Consider the following 27,528-nt stretch of genomic DNA (forward strand, 5'->3'; position numbering starts at 1 on the left):
CTGTTGTCCAATCCGTGCCATGTAAACAGTAATAACACACTGTTTAAACCAACTGTTGTCCAATCCATGCCATGTAAACAGTAATAACACATTGTTTATACCAACTGTTGTCCAATCCATGCCATGTAAACAGTAATAACACATTGTTTATACCAACTGTTGTCCAATCCGTGCCATGAAAACAGTAATAACACACTGTTTAAACCAACTGTTGTCCAATCCATGCCATGTAAACAGTAATAACACATTGTTTATACCAACTGTTGTCCAATCCGTGCCATGTAAACAGTAATAGCACACTGTTTATACCAACTGTTGTCCAATCCATGCCATGTAAACAGTAATAACGCATTGTTTATACCAACTGTTGTCCAATCCGTGCCATGAAAACAGTAATAACACACTGTTTAAACCAACTGTTGTCCAATCCGTGGCAGGGACGCGGTGTACGTGCAGATGGACAGAGGCCGGGTGCTGGAGCAGCGACTGGTGGTGCAAGAGGGAGAGCCAGTGTTCATAACCAACATCAAGCGCGGCGTCTTGTCTCAGCTACAGCTCCCCATCCTGCCCATCAAGCAGTACGACAAACCCTTAGTGCAGGTCAGTGATTGCTTGGAAATGAGCGCTTCTGGGGTGATAACGCGTGACAACTCCTGCTGTGATCTTGCCGCGAGGTGGCGCCAGTTACCAGCCGAAAAAAAGAAGGGGCATAACCTCACCAGAACCGACCATTGTCTGTTTACCGTATAAAATGCACGACTTACACACGAACAGTTACCAAACCGATATGCTATTTAGGACCAATGCAATTTTTTTTCCTTTCTCGTGTGATCTTGCCAGTTACCAGCCGTCCATTCTTAAGATAAGATAGATAAGACAATTTTAATGTCCATTTTAATTTTACATAAACATGGAAGTTTTCAGGCTTTTGGCACCACATCGCATTTTTAATAACACAAACACACGATCATAAATCCTAATCGAGCATAAGTACACTACTTGGATGTTTTATACAAGAAGTATTATAGCAGTATTATAGAAGTATTATACCTTTTGTTATGCTTTTAGTGCAATTTTGCACTGTTAGTTCGGTTGGTAAAAAAAGCACGAAAATACCCAGCATGCTTCCCCCGATAGCGGCGTATGGCTCCCTGAATGGCGGGCTAAAAACGGTCATGCAGGTTAAACCCCACTTGTGCAAAAACATGAGCGAAAGTGGGAGTTTCAGCCCATGAACGAAGAAGAAGAAGAGAACTGTAGTTAGTAAACGATATGTATTTTGTGTTTTAAACCGCCTGACACTGCGAGGCACATTTTTCTTGTTTTTTTTATAAGGACAGTAACATCTTTGAGTCTTGAGCCTTGATAGGTTTGTTTCGGACTCTATCGAAAGGTGAGCTTAAAGCAGAAGACTATCCGCAAACCGGGGGCGTCTCTGAGGAGGATGATATGTCTTTTTTAACAACTGCCTCCATACTTTCTTTTGTATTATCCTTCAGCTTGAAATGACAGATGTCGTGCATGGGCTTTATTCTGGTGCATGTACGGCCCCAGGTTTGCACATTTACGCACTTACGCACGCACGCACGCACGCACGCACTTACGCACGCACGCACAGACGTCAACACTCACACACACACGCACGCAGACACACACACACACACGCACGCACGCGCGCGCTCTCTCTCTCACACACACACACACACACAATACACACACACACACACACACACACACACACACCTCACAGGAGAAAAGACTAACGCACAGACAGACAGACAACTGACAGACATACGGACAGACTTACACACAAACAGACACGCAGTCGGACGGACTTCCTGACCGACAGACAAACAGACAAACAGACATACATATAGCAACCTCAACTTGTACAAACTTTACTTTTAAAGTTTAACAATCGTCAATCGTCAACCTAACTCTCTTTTTTTCACAGCACGATATTTTCGGAGAGTGTCCAATGCACATCACTTTCGATGCTGTGACGAACAGCATCCACAGTCACCGTGACGTGTACCAGTGTCAGTTGCCCCAAGTGTTCGGCCTGCACATGTTCTCCCCGTCCTTCGCTAAGCAGTTTCACGTGCAATTTTTCCAGCAACCGGTCGACATTGTGAGTTGTGTTTTTGAAATATTATTTTTTTTAATTTTGTTAAAAATATTTTTTTGGCCAAGCACATCGATCATTGTGGGGCGTTTAATCAAATAACATTAATTCATCCAGTCACAATGTTCTTTCGCTCACTCTCTCTGAATTCTACCAAAATAAAAAATGATAACGATAATAATACCGACAATAAAACATTCAAAAATCTGAAAAGTATAGTCAACATTGGAAGTTAATTGTGATGAAGTTGAACTTCTCTGTGTCGCGTTTGGAGGGGAACCTTTAAAAATGAATGATTATTATTTTGTTATTCAAAACTCTAAAGAGTTGAATATGAAGTCTGAAGTTTTGATAACAGCTTAACAAAATATTGCATTGTATTCTTTATTATTTTTCTTAATCTAAAAATACATAAATATATTATGTTTACTCTGACAATTTGCTCAAACTTTAAAAAAAGAAAAAAGAAAACAAAAGGTTCGGCCCTGAATGTTTGCATGCTTCGCAGGAACCAGCGCGACCCTTCAGCTCGGTCTTCGGGTTTGGCTTCGTTTAGCCTCGGTGATGACTTTTCGCGGGTTTTCAGTGTTGATCATTTAGTTTCAGGCCGACAGAGGTATTGACTAAACGTTGTAATCGCTTCACGCGGCTTGTTTTTTACATTGTGTGTGTGTGTGTGTGTGTGTGTGTGTGTGTGTGTGTGTGTGTGTGTGTGTGTGTGTGTGTGTGTGTGTGCGTGCGTGCGTGTGTGTGTGTGTGTGTGTCTGTCTGTCTGTGCGTGTGTGTGTGTAGAGCGATTCAGACTAAGCTACTGGACCGATCTTTATGCAAATGAAATTTGACATGAGAGTTCCTGGGAATGATATCCCCGGAAGTTTTTTTCTTTTTTTCGATAAATACCTTTGATGACGTCATATCTGGCTTTTTGTAAAAGTTGAGGCGGCACTGTCACACCCTCATTTTTCAATCAAACTGATTGAAATTTTGGCAAAGCAATCTTCGACGAAGGCCGGACTTTGGTATTGCATTCCAGCTTGGTGGCTTAAAAACTAATGAATGAGTTTGGTCATTAAAAATCGGAAACTTGTAATTACAATTATTTTTTTATTAAACGATCCAAAATTAATTTCATCTTATTCTTCGTCATTATCTGATTCCAAAAACATGTACATATGTTATATTTGGATTACAAACAAGCTCTGAAAATTAAAAATATGAAAATTATGATTAAAACTAAATTTCCGAAATCGATTTAAAAACAATTTCATCTTATTCTTTGTCGGTCCCTGATTCCAAAAACATATAGATGTGATATGTTTGGATTAAAAACAAACTCAGTAAGCTAAGAATAGACATACAGAAAAGCGTGTTAACCTGCTCAGCGCGACCACTACCGCACGATTCTGCATGGCTTGTCGATTTCACTGCCTTTGCCACGAGCGGTGGACTGAGGAAACTACGAGTATGTGGTCTTGGTGAAAAAAGCAGAGCGTTCAGTTTCATTCTGTGAGTTCGACATCTTGACTAAATGTTGTTATTTTGCCTTACGCGACTTGTTTCTTCTTGTTTCCCCAGCTAGTTAACCCGTTCGAGTCCATGCTGGACTGCCAGTACAAGATCAGCGGGAAGAAGATCGCTAGGTCCACGTGCACTCACAACCAGGCCTTCAAACCCTTGACGTTTGGGGGAGAGCACAGGGTCTCTTCGTCTATTAACGTCACGTTAGTCTCGCTCTTTCGTCTTTTAGGCGTCTTTCTTTGATGATGATGATAATGATGATGATGATGATGATGATGATGATGATGATGATGATGATGATGATGATGATGATGATGATGATGATGATGATTGATGATGATGATGATGATGATTGATGCTGATTGATGACGATGATTGATGATGATGATGATGATGATGATGATGATGGTGATGGTGATGGTGATGGTGATGGTGATGGTGATGATTGGCTCGTTTGCCTCTAACTCAAGACATTTCTCGTATTGTTTTCTTGGCTTGGCATTGTTTTGAATTTCTGGCTCAAGACATTTCTTGTAATTTCAATCAATTCATGTCCTTGGCTAGGCTTTTTAAAAAATCCTGGCTCAAGACATTGTAATTTCAGTCAATCCTTGTCCTTAACTTGGCTTTAAAAAAAATCTGGCTCAAGACATTTCCTGTAATTTCAGCCAATCCCTGTCCTTGGCTTCTGCCAGAAGACTGCCCAGAAAGAGCTCCTTCGTCAGTCGAGCTATGGTCGGCCGTCAGATGGTGCCCCTCATGATGGACATGAAAATGGCGACCTCACAGGAAGTGACGCAATCACAGGTGCACGAGGGGCTCAACAGGCTTCTGCGTACCTACTCTGCGCAGTCGGACGAACTCCCGCCGGACCAGTTCCAGTTTCTGGTGGATGTTATGAGGCACGCACCGCAGAGTTTGCTGGAAGAGACGGTAGAAACGTTACTGACCTGTCGAGGGGAGACAGGGGACTGTGAGCTGGAACAATACTCCAGCCAGTTGGACACTAAGATGGTGCAAGTGAGTGTCATTAAATGCGCAAGGGCGGATCCAGGATCTTAAGGAAGGGGGGCACACCCAAACTTTTTCGCGCAAACTTGAAGGCGCGAAGCGCGCGAACATGCTAAGGGGATCCGGGGGCATGCTCCCCCGGAATTAGTTTTTCAAGGAAGCAAAATGCTGCAATCTAGGGCCACCTGAGCTCAGAAACTGTCATTTAATCATCCCTCTCTCTCTCTCTCTCTCTCTCTCTCTCTCTCTCTCTCTCTCTCTCTCTCTCTCTCTCTCTCTCTCTCTCTCTCTCTCTTTCTCTCTCTCTCTCTCTGTCTCTTTCTCTCTTTTTTTTCCCTGAATGGGGGGCCCGAGCCCCCTTTACCCCCCCCCTAAATCCACCACTGATGCGTCATTTGGTTCTGTGCACAAAACCAATGAAGAATTCATGTCTGTATTCTGTCGGAGTCATGTGATTTTTATCAAAGATCATTTGTTACGCGGTAGAAAATGTCACAAATTGCAAGAATATTTAGAACATTTAAGTATTGGCATTCAACGATTAATTGACGTTTTATCTTGCCGGCATCTTGCAAACGAGTTTCATCGACGATTTTGAGATAAGCGTAGTATCACAGCTGGTTACAAAAAGTGTGTTAAAAAATAGAACACTTTAGTTTACAGTGCAGTTTCGGGAAAAGTTGTTGCTTTTGTGTCAACATTTCAGTCACTCCCAGACTCGTTCTTCACAGCCTTTAAAGCGTTTACCATGTGTGCTACTTTTGCAATAGAATGATGCAGTTCGCCTCACAGTGTTCAAAACTGGACACCCAACGTGTTTAAAAAAAATGGAACACTTCAGTTTACAGTGCAGCTTCGTGATTAGTTGTTGCTTTTGTGTCAATATTTCAGTCTCTCCGAGAGTCGTTCTTCACAGACGGACTGCTGTCGTGCGGAACAGAGGCTTGCATGGCCACGTACATCACGTGCATACAGCGAAACATGATGATCTCCTACCTGGCCGAATTCTCTCTCTTCAACATGGCGCTCTTCTATCAACCCGCTCCTGCTGTCATCAGTAAGATGTTGGTGAGTTTCTTCATAAATTCAAGGGGGGAGCGATGTGTTTGGGTGGGGGTGATGAAGGCAGGGTATGTAGTAACGGGTGTCGTAGTATGCTGTGAGTTATCATGTTTACGTCCCTTTGTTGCTTAGATCGACACATTGTATGTTACAGACACTGTGCGAGTCGTCCTCGAGCAACAACTGCTGGCTGACCCTCGGCACCCTGGTCAACAAGCTGGCGGAGCAGATCCAGGCCAGCCAGGATGACCAGTTCATCAGAGACGGCAAGGCGGCCGTTCGGGAGGTTCTACGGCACCTGCGAGCCGCCCTGGGGGACACCTGCCGACCTGGGATCCTGCCTGCCAGTGGAGATGCTGATCTGCACGACAAGCTCAACTCTCTGCTTCTTGTGCTCAAGGTCTGTGGATGAGAGAAGTTTCGGAGGGCTAGGTTTGGGGTCGGGGTAGGGGCCTCCTAGAACCTGGTTGTAGAGGGTGGTTGTTCGGTTGGTCGGTTATTGTTTTTAACGTCCCTTCAACCGATGTGGCTATGTGTTACTGATGCAAGTTTAACAATTATTGTTTCCTTGTGGGTGTGTGTCGAGTGGGGTTGTTGGAGCCCTGTGTGTGCGTTTGGGTGGGGAAATCTATGTACATGTATGTGCACTTCAATTGAGGTTGTTGTCTGTGCCTCTTTGAGTGTCTCTGCGGGTGTGCCTGTCCCTCAAAAGCGATGATTTCAGAATACAAGAAACAAAACGGGTTTTTACTTGTAAAGCCGGCGCTCAAAAACATACATTCGCTGTGTAGAAATCATCTCATCAAAACCGAGCACCAAACGACAAGAAGGAAACCAGTTACCTGGCAACCAATCAAACTACAGTGTAGTGTAGCACTAGATTTTAACAGAAAAAAACACCACTGTCAAATTCAATCAAAACCAAGAGGTCTGACGACTTGACCGTTTATTTTCCGGTATTTTCCGGTTTATGCGAAGATTGACGTATTGATTTAAGTGTTGTTGCGTTTTCCTAATGGCTGTTTATGTGACCACCACCAGACCTTGGGGAATGCTGGAGGAGCCATTCAAGAGTTTCACGACGATGCCAACAAGAAGGGCAAGGACTTGGTGACAGCCCTGCTTCACTGTGTCAACAACCCCGCTCTGACCCACAAGATCACCAACGCTGCTCTCACGGTTAGAGTGTTCTTTACTCACTTTTTAATTGTTTTGTGATTGTTCGTTTGTTGTCGTCGTGATGGTGATGGTGGTGATGGTAGTGTGTGTGTGTGTGTGTGTGTGTGTGGTTTTTTTGTGTGTGCGTGCGTGCGTGCGTGCGTGCGTGCGTGTGTGTGTGTGTGTGTGTGTGTGTGTGTGTTTGTGTGTGTGTGTGAGTGTGTGTGTGTGTGTGTGTGTTGACGAAATCAGCTTCCAACATGTTATATAAAGTATGTACGTAGGCGTTTCATTTAGACTCTTTCGGCATTTGCCAATTTATCTCTTTAATTTTTCGCAAGTGTCTAACGCACCTTACTACCTCCAATTCGGCGTAAATGTTTCTTGCACGGAGAACAACCACCAGGCACAGAATGAAACTTTTTAGCGGGAAAACATACTTACCATCATGAAGCAAATAGTAGTCTATTTCACATGCCCTTCACAAAAGAACCTGTTATCAGTGTCAAAGCATTTAGCGAAATTATCAAAAGGGACGAAAGGCTTTATTTTATTTACTTTCCTTTTATTTTTTTTTTATTTTTTTTTTAAAGCTAGTTTGTTTAATGTACATGTCTTCTTTAAACCCCTCACAGGCGCTTGGAAAGGTAGAGCAAAACAAAAAACTGCACGCAGCGCTGTTTGACCTTCTGACCAACAGTACGCGCGAGGTAGCACTCCGCACCATAGCCTTTGACCGCTTGGTCCTCCGCGAAGAGACAGAGACCGCACAACGGCTGACCGATGCCATCCGCCAGGAGACAATGGCCAGTATGAAGATCTATATGGTCACTAAAGTTGCTCATCTGTTGGAGTCCAATGACCCGCGTTTGAAAAGGTAGGATGTGTGTTTGTGTGTGAGAGAACACAAGGATGTTGTGGTGTATGTTTGGGATGGGGGTATGGTAAGATGGCGCAGAACCATATGACGATCCGCAGAAAGCGCGCCCATCTCGAGATGGGCCAAGCCGTTTTGGACGGCAATCGATCGTCACATGGTTCTGCGCAATCTTAAGATAAGCAAAACAATGACTCGTCGGGTTTAAATAGAACCAACATATTTTGAAAATTGTCGTCACAGACAAACTTTCGTCGGTTTGTTCAGTGACCACCATCTTGGAAATGACGTCAATTCTTCACTTCGTCATACATGACTCGGTCGCAAATAATAAGGTCTGCCCCGTATGTCCTTAAAGGCACTGAACCGAACCCTTTCATGACGTTATTGTATTTTTTTTATGTGTTACATTAAATGCATTGATTGTTATAAGTTTGTCTCAATGAAGAAATGAAAAAATAACCCAATGTGAACTCTAAAATATCGCTATATCGCTATTCTGTTCATGCAACATAAGTCACCTGCAGTTGAGCTTTCATCTTTGTCTGGACCCTTTTAGTAATAAGTATGTGTGTTTCCAAGTGATCGGCAGATGGCGCGATTCTTGCTTGGTTTGCACAATCTTAAGATCGCGCAGCACTATTCGTTTTCGGAAATAATCCATAGATGGCGCGCCCATCTCGAGATGGGCGCGCTTTCTGCGGATCGTCATATGGTTCTGCGCCATCTTAAGATCGCGCTGATCGGCAAATGGCGCTTGACATATATACTCTGTCCATATCCTTCTGTGCTCATTCTCTTCATTTTCTTTCTCTGTCTATTCTTCTTTTTTGCTAATTGTTTTTGTTTTTGCAGATGAAGACGAAAGTCGAAACTAGTTCGTGTTTATGTGTTCATGTTGCTGTTTTCTGGTGAGTACATTTTTATTGGTATCTTGTTCTATTTCCTCTCACATGCAGTCCCTTGTTTCATTTTTAATTTTAATTTTATTTTACTTCTAGCCTTCGAAACCTTTGGCGGTCGAACCTCGCAAGCAACCCTTTAGAGGAGTTTGAGACTCTGCGAGGACGAGGTTCGCAGTACGCCGAGTTCTCCAAGTATGTGGAGCTACCTCTAGACAAAAGCCAGCACGGTGCCAAGCTCGCTGCCAGCCTTATATTCGAGCCAGCCAGCATCGTGACCAGCAGTCAGAGAGTCGTCCTCAGCTTCCTCTTCAACAACCGCTCCATAGAGCTTCTGGAACTGGGTCTGGACTTTCAAGGTTCGTGTGTGTTATAATGCATTGGGGTTGTATTACGGACAAACCAACAGAGACAAAGGGTAAGTGCAACTGTCATTGATTCAGTAACCACATGGAAGCTTCTCTGTTCGGAAGTGTCTTAGTGCGCATGACTACTGTAACCGCGATAGCGCATAGGTACTGCACTTGTGATCAAGGGGAAACAGCTGCATACTAGCAATGATATGTGTGTCTGAATGTTTGGTCTGGCCGAGAATGCATTGATGAATCCCTGAGACTGAAGTGGGTTCTGTTTCATTCTTTTACGCCGACAGATTCCCTTACTGTTTTGATATCGCTTTACGCGACTTGCTGTCATGTTCATTACTATATCATCCCAATGAAGGACAATTCTGGTCATCCTATCCATTTTTCTTGTTGCCATATATATATGTTACCTTATACCTAAGTCTGTCGGTCACTTACATCCTCTCCGAAGGGAGATAAAAAACAAGCAATCCATTCATGGTGCCATATTTTACCGTATACCCAAGGTTATAAGATATAAGATAGAAGACATAAGATTTTATTACAACCACGTGCAATACTCAGGAATGTTGTTTAGTTGAGTACATACAATACGTAATACATTTAAACACAGCAAAAAACAGAGTGCTCACCGAATTGCTTACACACACACTCACTCACTCACGCGCTCACTAATTCCACGACCTGCAGTACTTCATGCCAGCTCATTGTACATTGGAATCTCCCTTTAAAGACCCCAACCCAATTTAAGACTCCCCCATTTTAAGACCTTGATTTGTTTTAGATTTTCTGTTCTTCTTCTTCTTGTCGTTCGCTGTTAGATCGTCAGTCCGGACTGCGGGGCGAAACGTGCTGTCCTCTCCAAGTCCTCTTGAGATTTTCTGTTCATAACCTCTGTAAATTAACCCCCATTTTAAGACTCCCTCCTTTTTAAGACCTGATTTTCTCAGATTTTTTGAGGTCTTAAAATGGGGGTTTCACTGTATGCAGGTCTGGAGAACATCGTGCGGCTGGTCCTGGGTCCAGACTTCAGTCTGAAGAAAGGGCTGGGGGCCGTGATAGCTCAGGTGATGCAGTCTGCACTGCCCAGGAAGGGAGAGCTCCCCACCCTCTTCTTCAACGACAAGACGGTGGTGGAGGCCCTCAAGAACCTCTTCCTCAAGGTTAACATGCCCACGGGAGACGCTCCGCAGGCTCAGTTCCGCGTCAAGGTCTTCGGTAAGGTTGTGTAGTGTCTGTTTTCAAAAGAACATTCGTACAATTTTATTTCATTTCATTTACGCTGGGATAATTTGGGTCGCTTCCTCCCAGTGAAAATTCAAAGCTATCACTATTAGGTCAGATGTCTTTGGTAAGGTTGTGTACTGTCTGTGTCCAAAAGAACATATGCACAATTGTTAGTATACTTTCCAAACACTTTTCAACAACTTGCAGGAAGCGAGGTTGGCTTCATAAACCTCGAGGATATCATCCGAATGGCCCAGAGTTCTTCTAAAGCCAAAGACAAGGGTCCCTCACAAATTGTTACCTTTGCGCAGGTAGGCTTTTACACTTTTTTGGTCGCTATCTATGCGTGTTTGAACGTTCGTCTGTGTGAACGTGCGTGCGAGCTTCTCTAAATGTGCAACACAGTGGGTTACTTTCCGTGCCGTATCACATAATAAGCCTGTGCAGTTATTCGTCTCATTGAAAATGTAAGTTTAAATATTTGTGCGTGATTACGACTGAAAGCTTTTTTCTGTAACTTTTCTGTAACGTCCAGTCCCAGAAATGTTCTGAGGGTTCCCAACACGTATCTTATCGCAATGTCTTGTGATTCAATCGTCACAGACGTTTCAGCGCACATTTTTCTACACCAATGCCATATTTGTTAACAACTTCATATTTCTGAGCCTTTTCTACAACTTAACTTTCGGAAGGGATGCAACTCTTCAATCGTCACAGCGCACATTTTTCTACACCAATGCCATATACGTTAACAACGTCATATAGCTAAGCCTTTTCTACAACTTATCTGATACAGAAACTTTCGGAAGGGATGCAACTCTTCAATCATCACAAACGTTTCAGCTTACATATTTCTACACCAATTCCATATTTGTTAACAACTTCATATTACTGAGCCTTTTCTACAACTTATCTGATACAGAAACTTTCGGAAGGGATGCAACTCTTCAATCGTCACAGAAGTTTCAGCTTACATTTGTATACACCAATGCCATATAAGAATGTCCAGGTGTGCGATGTGTAAGTGAGACATGGATGTGTTCATGACTGAATGCGTAAGCACAATGCAAGGTATGGCCAGAGAGGTATGTGGGAGGTGTTTATAACCTGCCCTGTTATATAGTGCTATATGTCTTATGTAAAAACATTGTCCTGTTTGTATTATTGTTATGTACCACGCCTGAATGTCTCTATGAGATCATAAAGTATTCTTATTCAACAAAGTTCTGAGCCTTTTCTACAACTTATCTTACAGAGAGATTGTTTTAAGGGATGTACCTCTTCAATCGTCACAGAAGTTTCAGCTTACATTTCCCTATAACAATGCCATATATTAGTTAACAACTTCATTGTACTGAGCCTGTTTCGTTGTACTGAGCCTTTTCTACAACTTATCGGACACAGAAACTTTCGGAAGGGATGCAACTCTTCAATCGTCACAGAAGTTTCAGCTTAAATTTGTATACACCACTGTCATATTTGTTAGCAATTTCAGAGTAATGATCCTTTTTCATTGTACTGAGCCTTTTCTGCAACTAATCTGACACAGAAACTTTCGGAAGGGATGCAACTCTTCCTGGGCAAGTCGGCCAAGCTGGTGGAATTGGAGCAGATTGTCCCAACCGTGGCTGGTCTCCCTTGGAAAGGCAGGGCCGACGGAACAATGGTGGCTTCCGCCATGTTGAACGCCGGAGGTGACGTCATGAAGTTCATGACCCGAAAGGGCCCATTGGAGATCACAGGAGGTCTGACCACAAGGTAAAACCGTTGGACGAGGGTGAATGAGAAAACGCAGACAGGTTGACTTTTTATATAGAAGACCTCGTGTCAACGTCGTTCCTTTCTTTTATGATAAACTGCCCAGAAGTTTTTTCATCGAAAGCAATGCAAATTTACATCTTTGAACTTTTTAACAAACAAGTACTGTAAACTTAATGTTTTTTTAAGGTTGTTTTAACAATCACTGAAAATCTACGAACCGACCCTAACATTTTCTGCGATTGAAAAGCAAAAACAGAACAAGAATGCATCAATTAATCAATCAATTATTGAACAAATTTCAACCGACCTTTGCCTTATATTATGTTTATGCTGCTTAGTTAATACCATACCGACAGATTCGTTTTTCCTTTGCATGACCCAGCGCCTTGAACTTCCAAAACTTCCAAAACCTAATGGCACCAACAGGATTTTCTTTGATTCCTTCAGTACTTGAGCCTGCTTTGACATCTTGTCCCCTTTTCCACAAAATAAAGAGCTAGTTGAACCTACATCTCGGGTGATGTGCACGAGACATTTACCCACACATTGGAGAGCCTGACGCGGGGTCGGATTGGTTAAAATTGAAAGAAACAAAATTGGCGTGTTTTTCCACCAATCCAATCCCGCGGCTGACTCACACCCGGTTCACAACTGTCTCGTGCACAGTCATCAGCCCAGCTCTCTTCTCGGTCATATTTGTAACTTATTATGACAAAATTAGATCATGTTTGTAACTTCTCTCCCTTTCTCTTCTTGCCAGCGTGGGTGTAAAGGTCTTCTTCCAAGAGGCGCTGCAGATCGGCCACATAACGTCGTCCGGGATTCGCATGAACGTTTCGGTGCTGGTCAACGGGGGTCTGGCAGGGAGGCTGAAGTACGCACCTGTCCCAGAGAGCAAGGAAGCACCTGGCGCTCAGGTGTTGGAGTTGGGGCTCGGGGCTTTGAAGAGACCGCTCAACGTCATCAGTGTCAGGTAAGGTATTCCGTGTCCGGTATCCTTCCAGTTTAGCGTACTATATTTCAACTTTCATCGTAGCATGCTACGTTTTAAGACAAACTGCTTGCGCTGTTACGCCAAGCGTAGAATTCCTACTCTCAAACAAATAATCACATGCATGCAACACTTTGCTCTTTCTTGTGTGTCTTGGTACTCATTTCTGATTCTCACTTCGTGTAGCGGACACAATGTGTGTTCTTAAAACATTGTCCACACTGAAAAGTGACACTGCGAACACTCTTTCTGGGCCATTATGTTTCTTTTTTATAAATTGACTTATTTTGTAATGTTTGTATTCTTGCGCGAAGCAGCCAAAATGTGAATGTGCAAATAAATGTTAGACACTGATACACTAAAACACCTTTTGCTACGCTCAAAATTCAACAACAACAAAAGTTAAAATTAATTGCTACAGTAACACTTAAGGTTTCACAAGGATTGGCAGGTCTGATTCAATGATGTTGTCGAAAATTATCTACGCTGTGAAGCGGAGAAGACTATCCTATTCTGCTGCGGGTAAAGTCTACTGCTACATGTGTTCTTTGTTTTGTAAGTTTTATTATATTAAACAAGTTTCGGTTATCTTGAACTTTAATTTACCCAAGGTTTTTTCAAATCAGTGCGTCAAGATCCTCATTACGTCCAACAGTACGAATAGAATCCACGTTAAAAGTTGCCTCATATGGTGAACATTACATTTACTTATCATTAAGGGTTTCTATATATATATATACGACTTGTGGGTGTGTGTGTGTGTGTGTGTGTGTGTGTGTGTGTGTGTGTGTGTGTGTGTGTGTGTGTGTGTGTGTGTGTGTGTGTGTGTGTGTGTGTGTGTGTGTCCGCGATGCACGGCCAAAGTTCTCGATGGATCTCTGTCATCTATCTCTATATGTATCTATATATGTATAGGTTACAACACGAGTGGTTTTTTATATGGCTTGTATTTCAGTCAAGACCCAGCGGATGAATATCATCGGGAGACACGAGCCTCTGGCGAGTGGCTCTCGATTGATATTCCCGCTGGGTCTTGACTGAAATACAAGCCATATAAAAAAACCACGAGTGTTGTAATCTGTATATCCCATTCTACCATCAAACACAAAGTGTAGACTACTAGCGGCACTGTTGCGATCTGTGCAGGGTAAAACTGTTGCCACCGAGACTTAGCCCTTTTGCAACCTTAAACTAAGTGACCGTCGCTGAAAAAATAAAACGAATGAGTGCATCGATAAGTACGCGGTAACACTACTTTCAGACCATTTAAAAGCTTTAAGTAAAGGTTCATAAGTTGCAAGAAAGTAATGAAGTCGAATAGAAATTAATTTAGTTGAAGCGCACAATTCTTTTGTTTTGCGTTTCAGGTCGGCAGAATGGGCGAAACGGGTTTGGGACCCATTTGGCTTACTCGATTCAGAATTGATTCCACGTTGTTTTTCTCGAACGTGTGTAATTAGGCTTATTGACAGAGAAGCAAATTTTAGGGAACAAATATTTAGGTTTAGATTTAACCATTTGCTCCCTATTTGAAATGTATCTACGTGATAAACTGTTTTGCGAGTGTGTTTGCATGGATGAACTTAAACTGGTATGGCCGGGTGTGAGGAAAACGCGACCGACACGTCTGTCACCGCCGATTGATTGCATTTTGAAGGAATATGACTGGATTACGGAAAAATATGTGGACTTACTGCAGAGCCAGGCAAAAGAGTAGACTTGCTCGCAAAACACGTGAAACAGCCGATGTTTGATAGCTGAAGGCGCACACCAAAACACACTACCGACAGATTCTCAAAAGTCGTCTGCTAACGATGCAAGGGGAGGGTACTCGTGTTTTTGTTTTGGTTTGCTAGCATCTGGTTATCTTGTAAGTTGAATGTTCGTTTTTTTCGACCTGCATTGCTTTCATAATGAAAGAAACTTTTGCTTATTGCATCTCATACATCAGATCAGTTCTGAGATTCATTTTTGCGTGCAACTGATATGGTTTTCTGAGCCGTGCAATACGATTTTAGAACTTCATACAAATGTGTCACATTGTTCGGCGCGAGGTCAAAGGTCGGGAGGAAAGTAGTCCTTTGCCCAAATCGGAATCTGCACTATCATATATTTTTTGGAGTCCATGATGTATTTATTGAGCTATAAAAATACAACATATATACCCATACTGAAGTAACAGAGACAAAGAAGGGAGGTCATGGGATATATATATATATATATATATATATATATATATATATATATATATATATATATATATACGGCTTCTCTCTGTGTGTGTGTGTGTTTGTGTGTGTGTGGGGGCAACACCTGTGGATTGTAGAGTTCTGTTTGTGATGTGGTCTGGCGGCTTTGGTGTGTATGTATGTTCAGGCCTTCCTTCGAGAAGCCATAACAGTTATTCTCAATCCCGTTTGAGTGGACTTCGCCTTCAAAGGTGATTGTGGTGTTTCGGCACTCGGTTACATTTGGCGTCGTCGACAGCGATGGGACTCGACATGAAATGTTCAGGCCACTGAATCATTTTCGTGCTGTTCCCATTCCACCTGGGAGGGACCTAAGCTTGGCGGGTCCATGGTTCGGAACTTTGGGGACAAAGTTCATTCAAAGGGGGTCAAGTGTGACAGGGAGACTACCGTCGCCCTTCACAGCAGACTCTGCAGAGTTGTTCGCCTTAGAAGCTGTGGGCTTTCCTTGCATGTACCCGTAAGTTGTCCTCACTGTAAAAGTGCAAAGGTCGAATCTATTTATCGAAAAATCCACTGTCATCTATCTAGGGCTTAGAAATAAGCTCTAAAATTCTCAATCCCATTTGAGAGGACTTCGCCTTCAAAGGTGATTGTGGTGAACCGCCACGTTGTCTGTCTCTGTCTCGCGATTCACCCCGGCGAAGCCGGGTATTCCTCTAGTCTATCATATGCGTTCTATTTCAGCATTCGGACAGAAGAAAAGCGTCAAGATTGTCGCTAAGAACTATGTTTAAATTTGCGCCATATAAATACCCTTATCATTATTATTATTATTACTATTATTATTCTGACTAGTATTAATAAGATTGCTGTTTCCAGTTTGACCTATCTGTTAATTTTTCCCATCGTCCATTCCAGGAGCGACATCTTACAGTTGCACAACGGAGCTGAAAAGGCCCTAAAGACCCCTGACACCCAGGTAGAGGTGAGCAAATGCCTGCCCAAATTTCTGCAGACGTGGAGCGGGCAGAAAATGTGTGTGCAAGGCTTCTACCAGCGGGTCAACTTCTCGGTCGACTACCCCTTCCCCTTGGTTTCTGGGCCCGTGCATCTGGATGTCAACACCAGAGCCGTGGACAAGTAAGTCGGAATCTGTATTTTCAGAGTGCTTCATTAAATTTCTTTATGGGGATGTTTATATTAACGTTGATATTTTTTTCTCTAAAGTGCCAGTATACATTACTTGAAGAATACTTGCACCTTGTAACATCACTGATCGATTATTTTGATTTGTTTTAAATTTGTGTACGTCCAGTGAAGGTGGGCATATTGACTTCGGATCTCTTTAAAATGTATTGCTGACAGTGCAATGCCCAATTTGAATTATTAATCTTTTGCTCTTCTGCTCAAACCTTCACAGCAGGAATCTGCTTAGCTAGGAATCAGTGCAGCAGAAGTACCCTAGCCCTACACGTCCTCTGGTCTTCCAAACCGATCATTTCTCTAATGTAAAAGAAAGCAACGACATAACATTATTAATCCAGTTTTTATTTTGTTTGTTATCGATCTATATGTTGTTTTTAGTGTGAAACGATTGTATACAGCGAAAGTGAATGAAAACACGCTTTAACCCATATCATTGTTCCAGTTCCCTGAAGGAATACACGGTGACCTTCACCCTCACCCGACAGAAGCAGAAAGACACGCCCGGAGTGCTGGTTGTTGTCAAGGCCAACTGTCTGGCACCAGGTTGGTAACGCCCGTAAAATGCCACCAATTAAAATGCAAATAACTCCTAAACAACTACAGCAATTTACTTCATATTTGGTGTACATTGGCTTGAGACATGGGATACAAAAAAGTTTACCCAGGTTCAAGTTTGTACGTTAAATGTTCTGACTTAAATTCTCTTTCGAGGGGGGGGGGGAGGGGGGGGCTCAAAAATCGGGGATTGACTCAAAAATCCGAGATATGGCCCTGAGTGGTAGTTACACTGACATATTTTCATTTTGTTAATATTTAAAAAAACAAACTATCTTTCATAACAATAACCATCCTCAGACTATAGATGAGTTAAAACAGCAATAACAGGGAGTCTGGGGGGTGCAAGTCGAATGAGTGTTGCCAATGCTCAGTGTCAAACCTCCTACTTTTGAGTCATTATCCGAATTTGAAAAATAGTCTTTAAAAAGCGTAAAAATAAACCACTTGACCTATATATACTCAGAGGCAAAAGAAACGCAAATGCTGCAGTGAAGATGGGTTACCCATGAATTTTAATGTCGAATTAATTATTTCGGGTTAACAATAACAAGGAAACGAATTGACCGATACAAAAACCATACGGAAAAGTGTATTGGGATGAGAGCATGACGTGCCATGTTCCACTGAACACTGTTTGAAGACTGTTGAAAGTCAATAGCGTGTTGCTCCTCCCTGGGCGTTGATGACTGTGGCGCACCTCCGGTACATGGAGAGGACGAGGTGATTAATTTGCTGCTGAGGGACCTGAGCCCACACCTGGGTCACGGCAGCACGCAGTTCTGCTGCTGTGCGGGGTCTTCTGGCAAGGGCATTAATCCTTCTTTGCATGATGTCCCAAAAGTGTTCGATTGGGTTGAGATCCGGAGATCGAGCAGGATGAGGCAGAATGTTCACGCTGTTGTGACGCAACCTGTCCTGGGTAGCACGTGCAGTATGGGGACGGGCATTGTCTTGCTGGAACAGGCAGTTCCGGTACCTCTGAACAAATGGAACCACATAGGGACGCAAGACTTGATTGATGTAGCGGTCTGCATTGACACCATTCCCACGACCTTGGCCGACGTTCTGAAAGACGACAGGTCCCACTCGCTAATTGACACCAATGGCGCCCCATATCATACCGCTGGCACGTCCCCATCGATCATGCTGCAGGATGTTATTGTTAGCAAACCGCTGTCCAGGTCTTCGCCAGATCCGGACACGCCCATCGCCAGGTTCCAGGTAAAAGCGCTTCTCGTCCGAAAAAAGAACCCTCCGCCAGTCCCGATGGTGCCAGTGGGCATGCTGCTGCGCCCAGGCGAGACGATCCAGGCGATGCTGAGCTGTCAAGACAGGACGTCGAGCAGGACGCCGCTTTACCAGGTTCTGCCCACCAAGGCGTCGGCGTAGAGTTCTGGCACTGACTGTCCATGCACCCCAAATGTGTTACGGGCTGTGTTGGCGGCAGTTTCGAATGCATCTCGCTGGTGTTGATGGACAAGATGGCGATCTTGTCGGGCTGTTGTTACCCGGGGTCTGCCACGTCCTGGTAAGTCGCAGGTACTGTTAGTGGCATGAAAACGTTGCTGCAGGCGATAAACCGTGGTGACATTTACTCCAAATGCCCTAGCAACTTGCTGAACTGATTGTCTGGCATCAAGTCTCCCGATCGCCTGTTGGCGCTGATCTGGTGATAGTCTCGGAATCGCGCCTGTGTCGCAGAAATGAATGTTGTAACAGTTTTGTGAGTACGGTACAGCTTGCCTGAACACTCTGAACACGAAAAGCTGCTTTTCCACATTGTGCATGTGCTGAAAGTGGTCCCCATGACGGTTTGGGATCCCCGTCAACAAGACCTCACGTGTGACCCAGATAACGGCAAACACGGTTCTAACAAGATAAGACCGCTAAAGCAACACGTGCAGAACATGCTAGTATCATTATTTTCTTTTTATTTCAAGTCCATAAAGGTTTAATTACCGCATCCTTTATTTGCGTTTCTTTTGCCTCCGAGTTTACTTGGAATTTTCATCACACATCTCAGGCTAATGTACACCAAATGTGAAGTAAATTGCTGAAGGTATTGAGGAGTTATTAGCAATTTAAAGGGTGGCATTTTTTTGGTCACCCTGTACTCTAACCGCTCCTGAATCTGACAAAAAAAATGACGTCGTTATGGAAGCTTGGTGCAACTCGTTTTACTATTTAGACAGTTTTTCAGCAGAAGGCCAAAACTGATTATTATTGTATTATGAAATAGTGTTTATAGTTTTACCCAACATGGATAGAAAGATAAAAGAATGTTAAAACATCATGTATTGTCCATCGTATTTTAGAGAATGTTTCTCATGGATTAAACCCGCCCCCCCCCCCCCTCACCCATCTCACCCGCAAGCCTAAATCAGATCAGTTGTAAATAGTCATGTACATATTTATTGTTTGACATTTTCTTTTCTTTTTCATGCTTACTTTTGAGTGCCGTGTCTCTGTTTGTGTTGCCTTGTCATCTTCATGTAATTTATGTGTAAGAGTATATGAGTATGCTTGAGTTGTTAATGCGAAAGATTGTGTATGAGTGCGCCTTGAGTCGCCTTGTGGTGAGATATGTGCGCGTTAGAAATTCTCGTATTATTATTATTTAAGTTATTGAGACATCCCAGTGCACTAAGGGATTTATAGAGCAAATCGAGAAAATTCATTATTGAACGAAGCGCATAGCGCTGAGTTCAAATATTATTTTCGAGATTTGCTCTATAAATCCCTTAGTGCACTGGGATTGTTTCAATAACGATATTGTCAGTACCGCCAGAGAAAAAGAAGATTCAAAACGCACATTTTGCAACGCGCATTTGGATTGGCGTAACTGTGTGGTCAGGTTTGTGTCAGATCTACTTTTGTGTGGGGTGTCTCAAGTGTGTCGTGCTTTCGTCACACGCAAACTCTTGTTTTAATTTCTGTTGGTAAATTCCAGTGTAGCGTTAAGCTAAAAAAAAAAAGTGATGATCTTTCATAGAGACCTCATTTAAACTCGGAGAAAGGACTGTGCTCTTAGTTATTTGCGATTCGAAACCTTCATCGAGCTTCGACAGATTGACTGTGCAGAGTTTTGCCCCTTGCCAAGGTCGACGGAAAGCACATTTTCAAAATAAATGTGGCATGTTTCTCGTGTGGTATCTTCACTCATCCGTCGCGATATAACCTTGAATGGTTGAAAACGACGTTAAACACCAAATAAAGAAAGAAAGTAAAGAAAAGAAATCTTCACTCATCGGGGAGTCTGGTACTAAATATGAACAGTAAGAATGCTCTGAACCCTACACGTATTATATCCCCATCGTTTTATCGTTCACATTTGCCCAACATGTTAATTTGCTGAGCGGGATTTATGTCGTCTGCTAGGCGAACCACTGCACTGAGTCTCATTTCAAAAACAAAAATTGCTCGTCACGTTGCACTGAGTCTGCACGCATGAGGCAGGCTGGTAATAAGTCTTATATATGGTAAGAACGTTCTAAACCCTACACGTTTTCGATTCCGATTGTTCTTGCCTTGAAATAATAATTCGGAAAACATTCATTTACTGAACAGATGCAGTCATATTTCAGTGTAGTCTGCTACGTGCTATTCTAGCTGCTACGTTATCGGAATAACACTTGTGTTTTCTGTTAGCTGCTGGGAATTGTATACTAACTCATCATTTGGTAATGTGAATAATAAGCTACATGCCACTAACATGGCATAATTATGAGAGGAATCTTAGCCAATGAGAACTGAAAAATTAGACACAGCGGGTTCTTCTGCTTTAATTGAGAAGCAGGAAATTTATGGTCATAATCATTGGTATTGTGAAGAATATAAGCTACATGTCATTAATTAATTCTGAGGATGAGAGTACACTCTCGCTTAGGCAAAGGGCGGAAGAATACGCTCTGTGGAAAAGTTAGCGCACTCCAAGAGTGCGCTAACAGTTTTAGCGCATCACCATTAGCCAATCAACTGGTTCACATCAGTCATGTGACACCAGTACTTACTGACAATTATTATTATAATAATGTTTTACTTAGTCTAAAGCACAAAAACATCAAAATCGCCAAGTATCGAGTTACACCACCATTCCAGGACGACGACGATTTTGAAGCTTGCTTTGCACACCCTCCTTGTGTCACCCTGACTGTGTAATGCATCGCTTTCAAATGTGTGCAATGTTCATTGGTGATGGAGACGAACGTTACCGGGACGATACACCACGGAGGAACAAGTCTTTGGAGAGAAGAGAGAAATGAGATACACAAGTATATGCGTGTTTAGGTGGTATCAGCCATTTGTACTTATGGCAGAATGACCACTGTGGGAGATGGATACCGTCCCGGCCCGGATTCGAACCAGCGACCTTACGATCACAAGTCCAGTGCTCTATCGCCTGAGCTACCCGGGCCCCCAACAAGTCTTTGGGCGCTGAGGTCTCTTTAATTCATGACTGCTAATGGTAGGCAATGGATCATTGAATATTGCTTGTACACAAAATTAATAACTCTGGTCGAAAAAAGGTCAGGGAGAAAATAGGTCCGTGAACTTTTATGAAAAGGCCAGGTATTTTTTCTTCCTGGTGCTTGAAAGTTATCGTGTGCATTTTCTAGTATCTCGAATTTTTACCTCAGCCGCCCTCCGATCTCTAACAAAATTTATAACACAAAACCCCGTTTGTTGATACCAATGACCCCCACGGGAGACCGATCCCTGGGTTGCAGAACGCGAGTGGAACACATGCAGGCAGTCTGAGAAGAGAAACATGACGCAATATTTGTCGCGTTTTCGGACTGAGCATTCGATCGTTCTCCCCGCTAACTCTATAATATTCCAAAATACGTACCCTGTATTGAAGACTATATGTTACATTTCAGGCGATGAGCTACAACGGAAGTTTGACATCGTGGTGAAGGCGAACGCAGCGACGAAAGAGCTGCACGTGGAATCCGTGGTTCCCGAGTTCGGTCTTTACTACGGTCTTGACCTACATTCCACTTACGGCGACATGGGAAGCTCCAAGCACCATCTGCTCTCCTCTGTGATGAGTTTAGGTCCTAAAGTTCTTCATTCTCTGATTGTGGAGGTCTGTAATGCTTTGATGTTTTGTAGTGATGATGGTGGTGATGGTGGTGGTGGTGGTTGTGGTGGTAATGGTGGTGGCGTTTTTGTTGTTCCAACAAGTGGCTTCTGAATAGTCAGTTCATCAAAATGTGCAACCTCTGCACAAGAAGCTGTCGGGATGTTGACTTTTTGGTATGTGTGGTGGTGAAAGACAAATGTGAAAGCCTACCCAGTGGGCGCAGTGGCGTGGTGATAAGAGGTCGGTCTCCTAATCGGGAGGTCGTGAGTTCGAATCCCGGTCGCTGCGCCTGGTGGGTTAAGAGTGGAGAATTTTCCGATCTCCCAGGTCAACTTATGTGCAGACCTGCTAGTAACTTAACACTCTTCGTGTGTACACACAAGCACAAGACCTAGTGCGCACGGAAAAGATCCTGTAATCCATGTCAGAGTTCGGTGGGTTATGGAAACACGAAAATACCCAGCATGCCTACTCAACGAAAGCGGAGTGAAGCTGACTATGCTCTCAGAGTATAGTTTGGGGAACCCAAATGGGCAAACGAGCTCATACGTAACCAGCAAATTCTGGAACGCTGAAGAAGAAGAAGAAAGCTTGCCCAGGTCTGAGATCGTGAGCCGAATCGTTTGTAAACACATGGCCTTGCCATACAAGAAGAATTCAACATTGTACCTTTTTCACAACCGTCTGTTTAAGACCAACGACGAACTGGAGACAAAGGAAGTGGCTGACCCCAAGACTGATGAGGCCATGACCTTCAACATGACGGAATCGAAGGTCAGGGTCAATGCCTCGTTTCCGGGCGTTTCCATAGAGGTCATCACCAACTCCACCTCAGGCAAAACACCCGGCCAGTATGCTCAGGGCATTTACATCCGTTATTACTGGTCAGTGATTATTAATTTTTCTCTTTGTGTGCTTGCACCCCCCTCCCCTCCCCCTTCGCCCCCCCGCTCTCTCTCTCTCTCTCTCTCTCTCTCTCTCTCTCTCTCTCTCTCTCTCTCTCTCTCTCTCTCTCTCTCTCTGTCTCTCTCCGTTTTTCTGTGCGTGTGTGTGTGTGTCTCTCTCTCTCTTCCTTCTTCGTGTGTATGTATATAAAATTATGTCTGTCTGTTTATAAATCACGTGAGCATTTTGACGCCAATCTATCCCGATAGGCAGTGTTTTAAAGGGCCTCCAAACCCCTATTTTGTTAAATGCTACATTTGATAGGGGAAGGGCCCCTTATGTGGACCGGCCCCTAGTACGGAACTAGCGATACAAGAGCGCTAAAAAAACAATTCCATTCGCCACATTTACCCTCTCTGGCTAACATGCACACGTGAAAACAGGTCTTGAAGCAAGAACCACAAAACCATTTTTTCGCTTTTGTGTACTTCCAGCAGCGTTCACTCCAAATTCGACGCTTAAAACGGACTAGTTTCTGTCCACAAACACAGCTGATAACATATATAATGTTCTATATAAGGGAACTTAGACTGTAATTGTTACATGTAACAGTGTCTTTCCAAAACATTAAAAAAATAATAGCAACATTTCAAAGTATGTGTGTGTCCCGTAATTTGGACCACCTCCAACGAGAAGGAGAAAAGAAAAGAAAAGGACTCGTTTCCGTCAGTTATGAAAATAACCTATAGGCCCTAACTAGCGCTCAAGCTTTGAAAAAAAGATCGATCAAACAGGCTTCTTTAACTGAGGTGCAAATTAAAAATTTCGATTAAGAAGTAGAGATCAGGATGAAGCCAAGACGGGTACCGATACGTGTAGATATATGACGTCACACGTTCTGCAAACTTGGTCCAGATTCTCCAAAACTAGAAGTTAGAATTGAACAACGCAGACCATCACTTTAACCAATGAAAGCCTGTCCAAACGAAAATCAAATACTTCGCACTGCTGTGGTTTGTGTATACGCAACACACATGTGCCATAAAGCGACGTAGAATTATTATTATTTGGAAAATTGTACGATTATTCTACACAGGGGAAGGTTACCTAATATGGACCACTTTTTGTTTCTTGCTGACTACTAGCTTGTTTTCTTGACCGCGCTTCCGTGTTAACGTGTACTCTACACGTGCCCCGCGACTTGGCAATGGTTAAAGGACTAAGAGATGGCTTTTGTGACATTATGATTTACGTGTTTCATGAATAGCGTTTCAATATGCTGTCTTAATGTGAGAGGATTACGCAACACAAGAAAAAGAAGATCAGTATTTGATTTGTTGAAAAAAATTAAAATATGATTTAATATAGCTATTCTGATGGACACGTGGGGGAATTCGGGGGCTGTGATTGGATGGTCTCAACATCATCATCAAAGCATAATGCTACGGAAGTCGGCCATTTTTGCCAATATTCAAAAGCATATTGGCAATAACAAAGACGCATGGTTCCGGTTTACCCATCTGTACCACACGATGTTAACAATCGACAACAGCATACACTAACAACTTGAAATTCTTCTCGGAAATGTTTTTCAGCTTTACAAATGTCGATAGCATACCCTTTTCTGTTAACTTCCCGATGAAACAGGACTAAACCAATTATTTTCTGTCCCTAAACACCACAAAATGCCCAAAGTCGAACTTTCGCATTCGGCTTTTCTAATCTCGTAACTCCACACTAAATACCCCACTTCCCCTCTGAAGTATTGATGTACAACCCATGGCACTAACATTCATAGTCGTTTATAACTGAGGTTGAAAAATTCGCTTTATGACGAGACAAGTATGAATACCATTCACCCAAACTGAAAACTTCCGCCGTCTGCTCGCGTTGTACGGATCAGCTGTTCTCTTCTCCTCCCCTTGTTGCATCCTAGTTCTTCAGTTGTTTCTAGCTTTCCGTTGATGTTGTGCTTTGGTCTTCTTCATAAGTAGTCTTGTTCAAAATTTAAAAAACTCAAACTTCTTTTTGTTGTATCTGTCGTGCCGAATTCACGTAATTGCCGAATTCGCGAAATCGGCAACATTTTTGCCCATTTCACGTAATCGGCAAAACGCTGCCCATTACGCGAAATCGGCAGCGTTTTGCCGAAAACGCGTAAATGCGAGTAAAATGTGCCCATTTTGCCAAATCGGCAGCCCGTTTTTGGCTTTAAAATTCTCAAATGCTTGGGGTGTCATTACACTTAAACAGCTAGATACTCGAAAGGATAAATGTTGCAATAATCGATAAGCTATGGCAAGGTATGGCAAAAAGTGTAGTTTTCTTGCATTACCGGAGTTATGCTGGACACAGACCAACACAGACCATAAAACCACAATAGGAAGGTAAAGCAATGTTAATGCAATGTTCTGGTGACAAAAAAAGTAACAGACTGGCTGTCACTTTTGCGAAATGGACACATTTTAGGAGCCTTTACGCATTTTCGGCAAAACGCTGCCGATTTCGCGTAATAGACAGCGTTTTGCCGATTACGAGAAATGGGCAAAAATGTTGCCGATTCCGCGAATTCGGCAATTCCGTGAATTCGGCACGACATATACGAATGAACTAATAAAAAGCTGTTTAACAGCTGTGTTGTCAAATCGAGGTTTTTTTCCAAAGTCAGTGTGGCGCCTGCGCAAAACTAATGCGCATAAGAAACGGCGTCTGCTATCAAAACCTGAGATCAACGCATCGACGCAAAAGCTGTCATTTTGTAAGTTTGGAACAACAAATCAAGGTCAGAACAGCTATATAATCGCTATTGTGTTTTCAGCGTAGCAATAGGGTCCGATATTTAGACTCGAACAAAGAGCGCTATACTCGTCGGCATTATACTTGTCTCGTCTAAATATCGGACCCTATTGCCACACTGAAAACACAATAGCTGTTAATATGTTTGCAAGAATCGTATATAACTGACGACGTAAAATATCAGTGGGAGAGAGAATGGGGTGGAAAAGTGTATCATCCATCTGTTTAATGTCAAAGTATGGGGCAATTGATCCTCTTGAAAAAGAGTTTCGGATGTGATACAGAAATAGTGTTGAAAACAGAAAGAATATTATGTTCACAAATTATTCACGATAACCACATTTTCTCTTTAGTGAACGTTTATTTTCCAAATAACTCCTTGGAAAAAAGGCAATTATGGACACAAGTGAACGAGTGTCTTGAAAATTTAGATGGTGAGAAGATAATTTTGGGGGATTTTAATTGTGTTTTGAATGACGAGTTAGACATTGTAAATGGTGAAAAGCATAAAAAAAAGTTGATATGGCCAATTTTCAGCAATTTTTGAATAGTAATGCTTTAAAAGATGTATGGCGCCTGTTTCATGCAGATGAAAAGCAGTTTTCCTGGAGGAAAAATCCCTTCATATCCCGTCGTCTGGATTATATTTTCGTCTCTGATAATTTGTTTGATAAAACATTGTTTTGTGAAATTATTTCAGTACCCCACACAGATCATCGCTTGGTTGAAATGAAAATTCAGTTCGTGAATATTACACGTGGTCCCTCTTATTGGAAATTCAATAACCAGTTATTACGAGATAAACTTTTTGTTGATTTAATGAATGATTTGATTGATATATTTTTATTAGAAAATCAGTTTATGTGCGACCAGTTAAAATGGGAATTGTTGAAAGTTCGAATGCGTAATTTTTGTATAGCCTTTGCAGCAGGAAGAAAGCGAAAACAAAATAATCTTCAGCTTACTCTTCAGATTTTTTGTTGTTGTTTGTTTGCTTAACGCCCAGCCGACCACGAAGGGCCATATCAGGGCGGTGCTGCTTTGACATACAACGTGCGCCACACACAAGACAGAAGTCGCAGCACAGGCTTCATATGTCTCACCCAGTCACATTATTCTGACACCGGACCAACCAGTCCTAGCACTAACCCCATAATGCCAGACGCCAGGCGGAGCAGCCACTAGATTGCCAATTTTAAAATCTTGGGTATGACCCGGCCGGGGTTCGAACCCACGACCTCCCGATCACGGGGCGGACGCCTTACCACTAGGCCAACCGTGCCGGTTTACTCTTCAGAGGGAATTGGATGAAATTGATATTTTATTAGCCAATGACGTACGGGATATTAACCTTTTGACAAAACGAGAAAATATTAAAACAAAATTGGAAATATTTTCACTGGAAGAAGCCCAGAGTGCTCAAGTCCGTTCCCGTATTAAGTTTATAAAAAAAAGGAGAAAAGAACACGAAATATTTTTTGAATTTAGAAAAAAGTAGAGCCAATATGAAAATTATTGATCAATTGAAAACAGAAGATGGCAGAGTGCTTGATACACAGAAAGAAATAATGAAAGAACAGGTACGTTTTTTTAAGAATTCGTATGAAAAACATTCCGAATTTAACGAAACAAATGCTACGGAATGTATACATGGTCTGGATATACAATCCCTCTCCCGTGACCAAAAATCGGATTTGGAAACTGATATTATTAAAGAAGAGTTAACTGCTGCCCTTAAATTATTAAATAACGATTCTGCCCCGGGTATGGATGGCCTAACGACAAGTTTTTATAAAGTGTTTTGGTCC

General features: G+C 42.7%; 1 protein-coding gene across 2 annotated transcripts in view; it reads left to right on the plus strand.

Moving 5' to 3' along the window:
- The window catches only part of LOC138966446 (uncharacterized), a 94,721-nt gene that overhangs the window by 14,169 nt on the left and 53,024 nt on the right, over positions 1-27,528 (plus strand). For both annotated transcript variants that reach the window (XM_070338688.1, XM_070338689.1), the window contains exons 6-22: positions 438-600; positions 1,955-2,131; positions 3,701-3,846; positions 4,312-4,663; positions 5,546-5,722; positions 5,871-6,116; positions 6,758-6,895; positions 7,510-7,751; positions 8,753-9,012; positions 10,009-10,236; positions 10,453-10,556; positions 11,795-12,003; positions 12,767-12,979; positions 16,108-16,329; positions 16,838-16,938; positions 21,834-22,042; positions 22,733-22,923. In XM_070338688.1, coding sequence (XP_070194789.1) covers positions 438-600; positions 1,955-2,131; positions 3,701-3,846; positions 4,312-4,663; positions 5,546-5,722; positions 5,871-6,116; positions 6,758-6,895; positions 7,510-7,751; positions 8,753-9,012; positions 10,009-10,236; positions 10,453-10,556; positions 11,795-12,003; positions 12,767-12,979; positions 16,108-16,329; positions 16,838-16,938; positions 21,834-22,042; positions 22,733-22,923 — 3,378 coding nt within the window. The remainder of the gene's footprint in view (positions 1-437; positions 601-1,954; positions 2,132-3,700; positions 3,847-4,311; positions 4,664-5,545; positions 5,723-5,870; positions 6,117-6,757; positions 6,896-7,509; positions 7,752-8,752; positions 9,013-10,008; positions 10,237-10,452; positions 10,557-11,794; positions 12,004-12,766; positions 12,980-16,107; positions 16,330-16,837; positions 16,939-21,833; positions 22,043-22,732; positions 22,924-27,528) is intronic.

The sequence above is a fragment of the Littorina saxatilis genome, linkage group LG5 (assembly GCF_037325665.1).
Source record: "Littorina saxatilis isolate snail1 linkage group LG5, US_GU_Lsax_2.0, whole genome shotgun sequence".
In the NCBI taxonomy this organism is placed as follows: Eukaryota; Metazoa; Mollusca; class Gastropoda; order Littorinimorpha; family Littorinidae; genus Littorina; species Littorina saxatilis.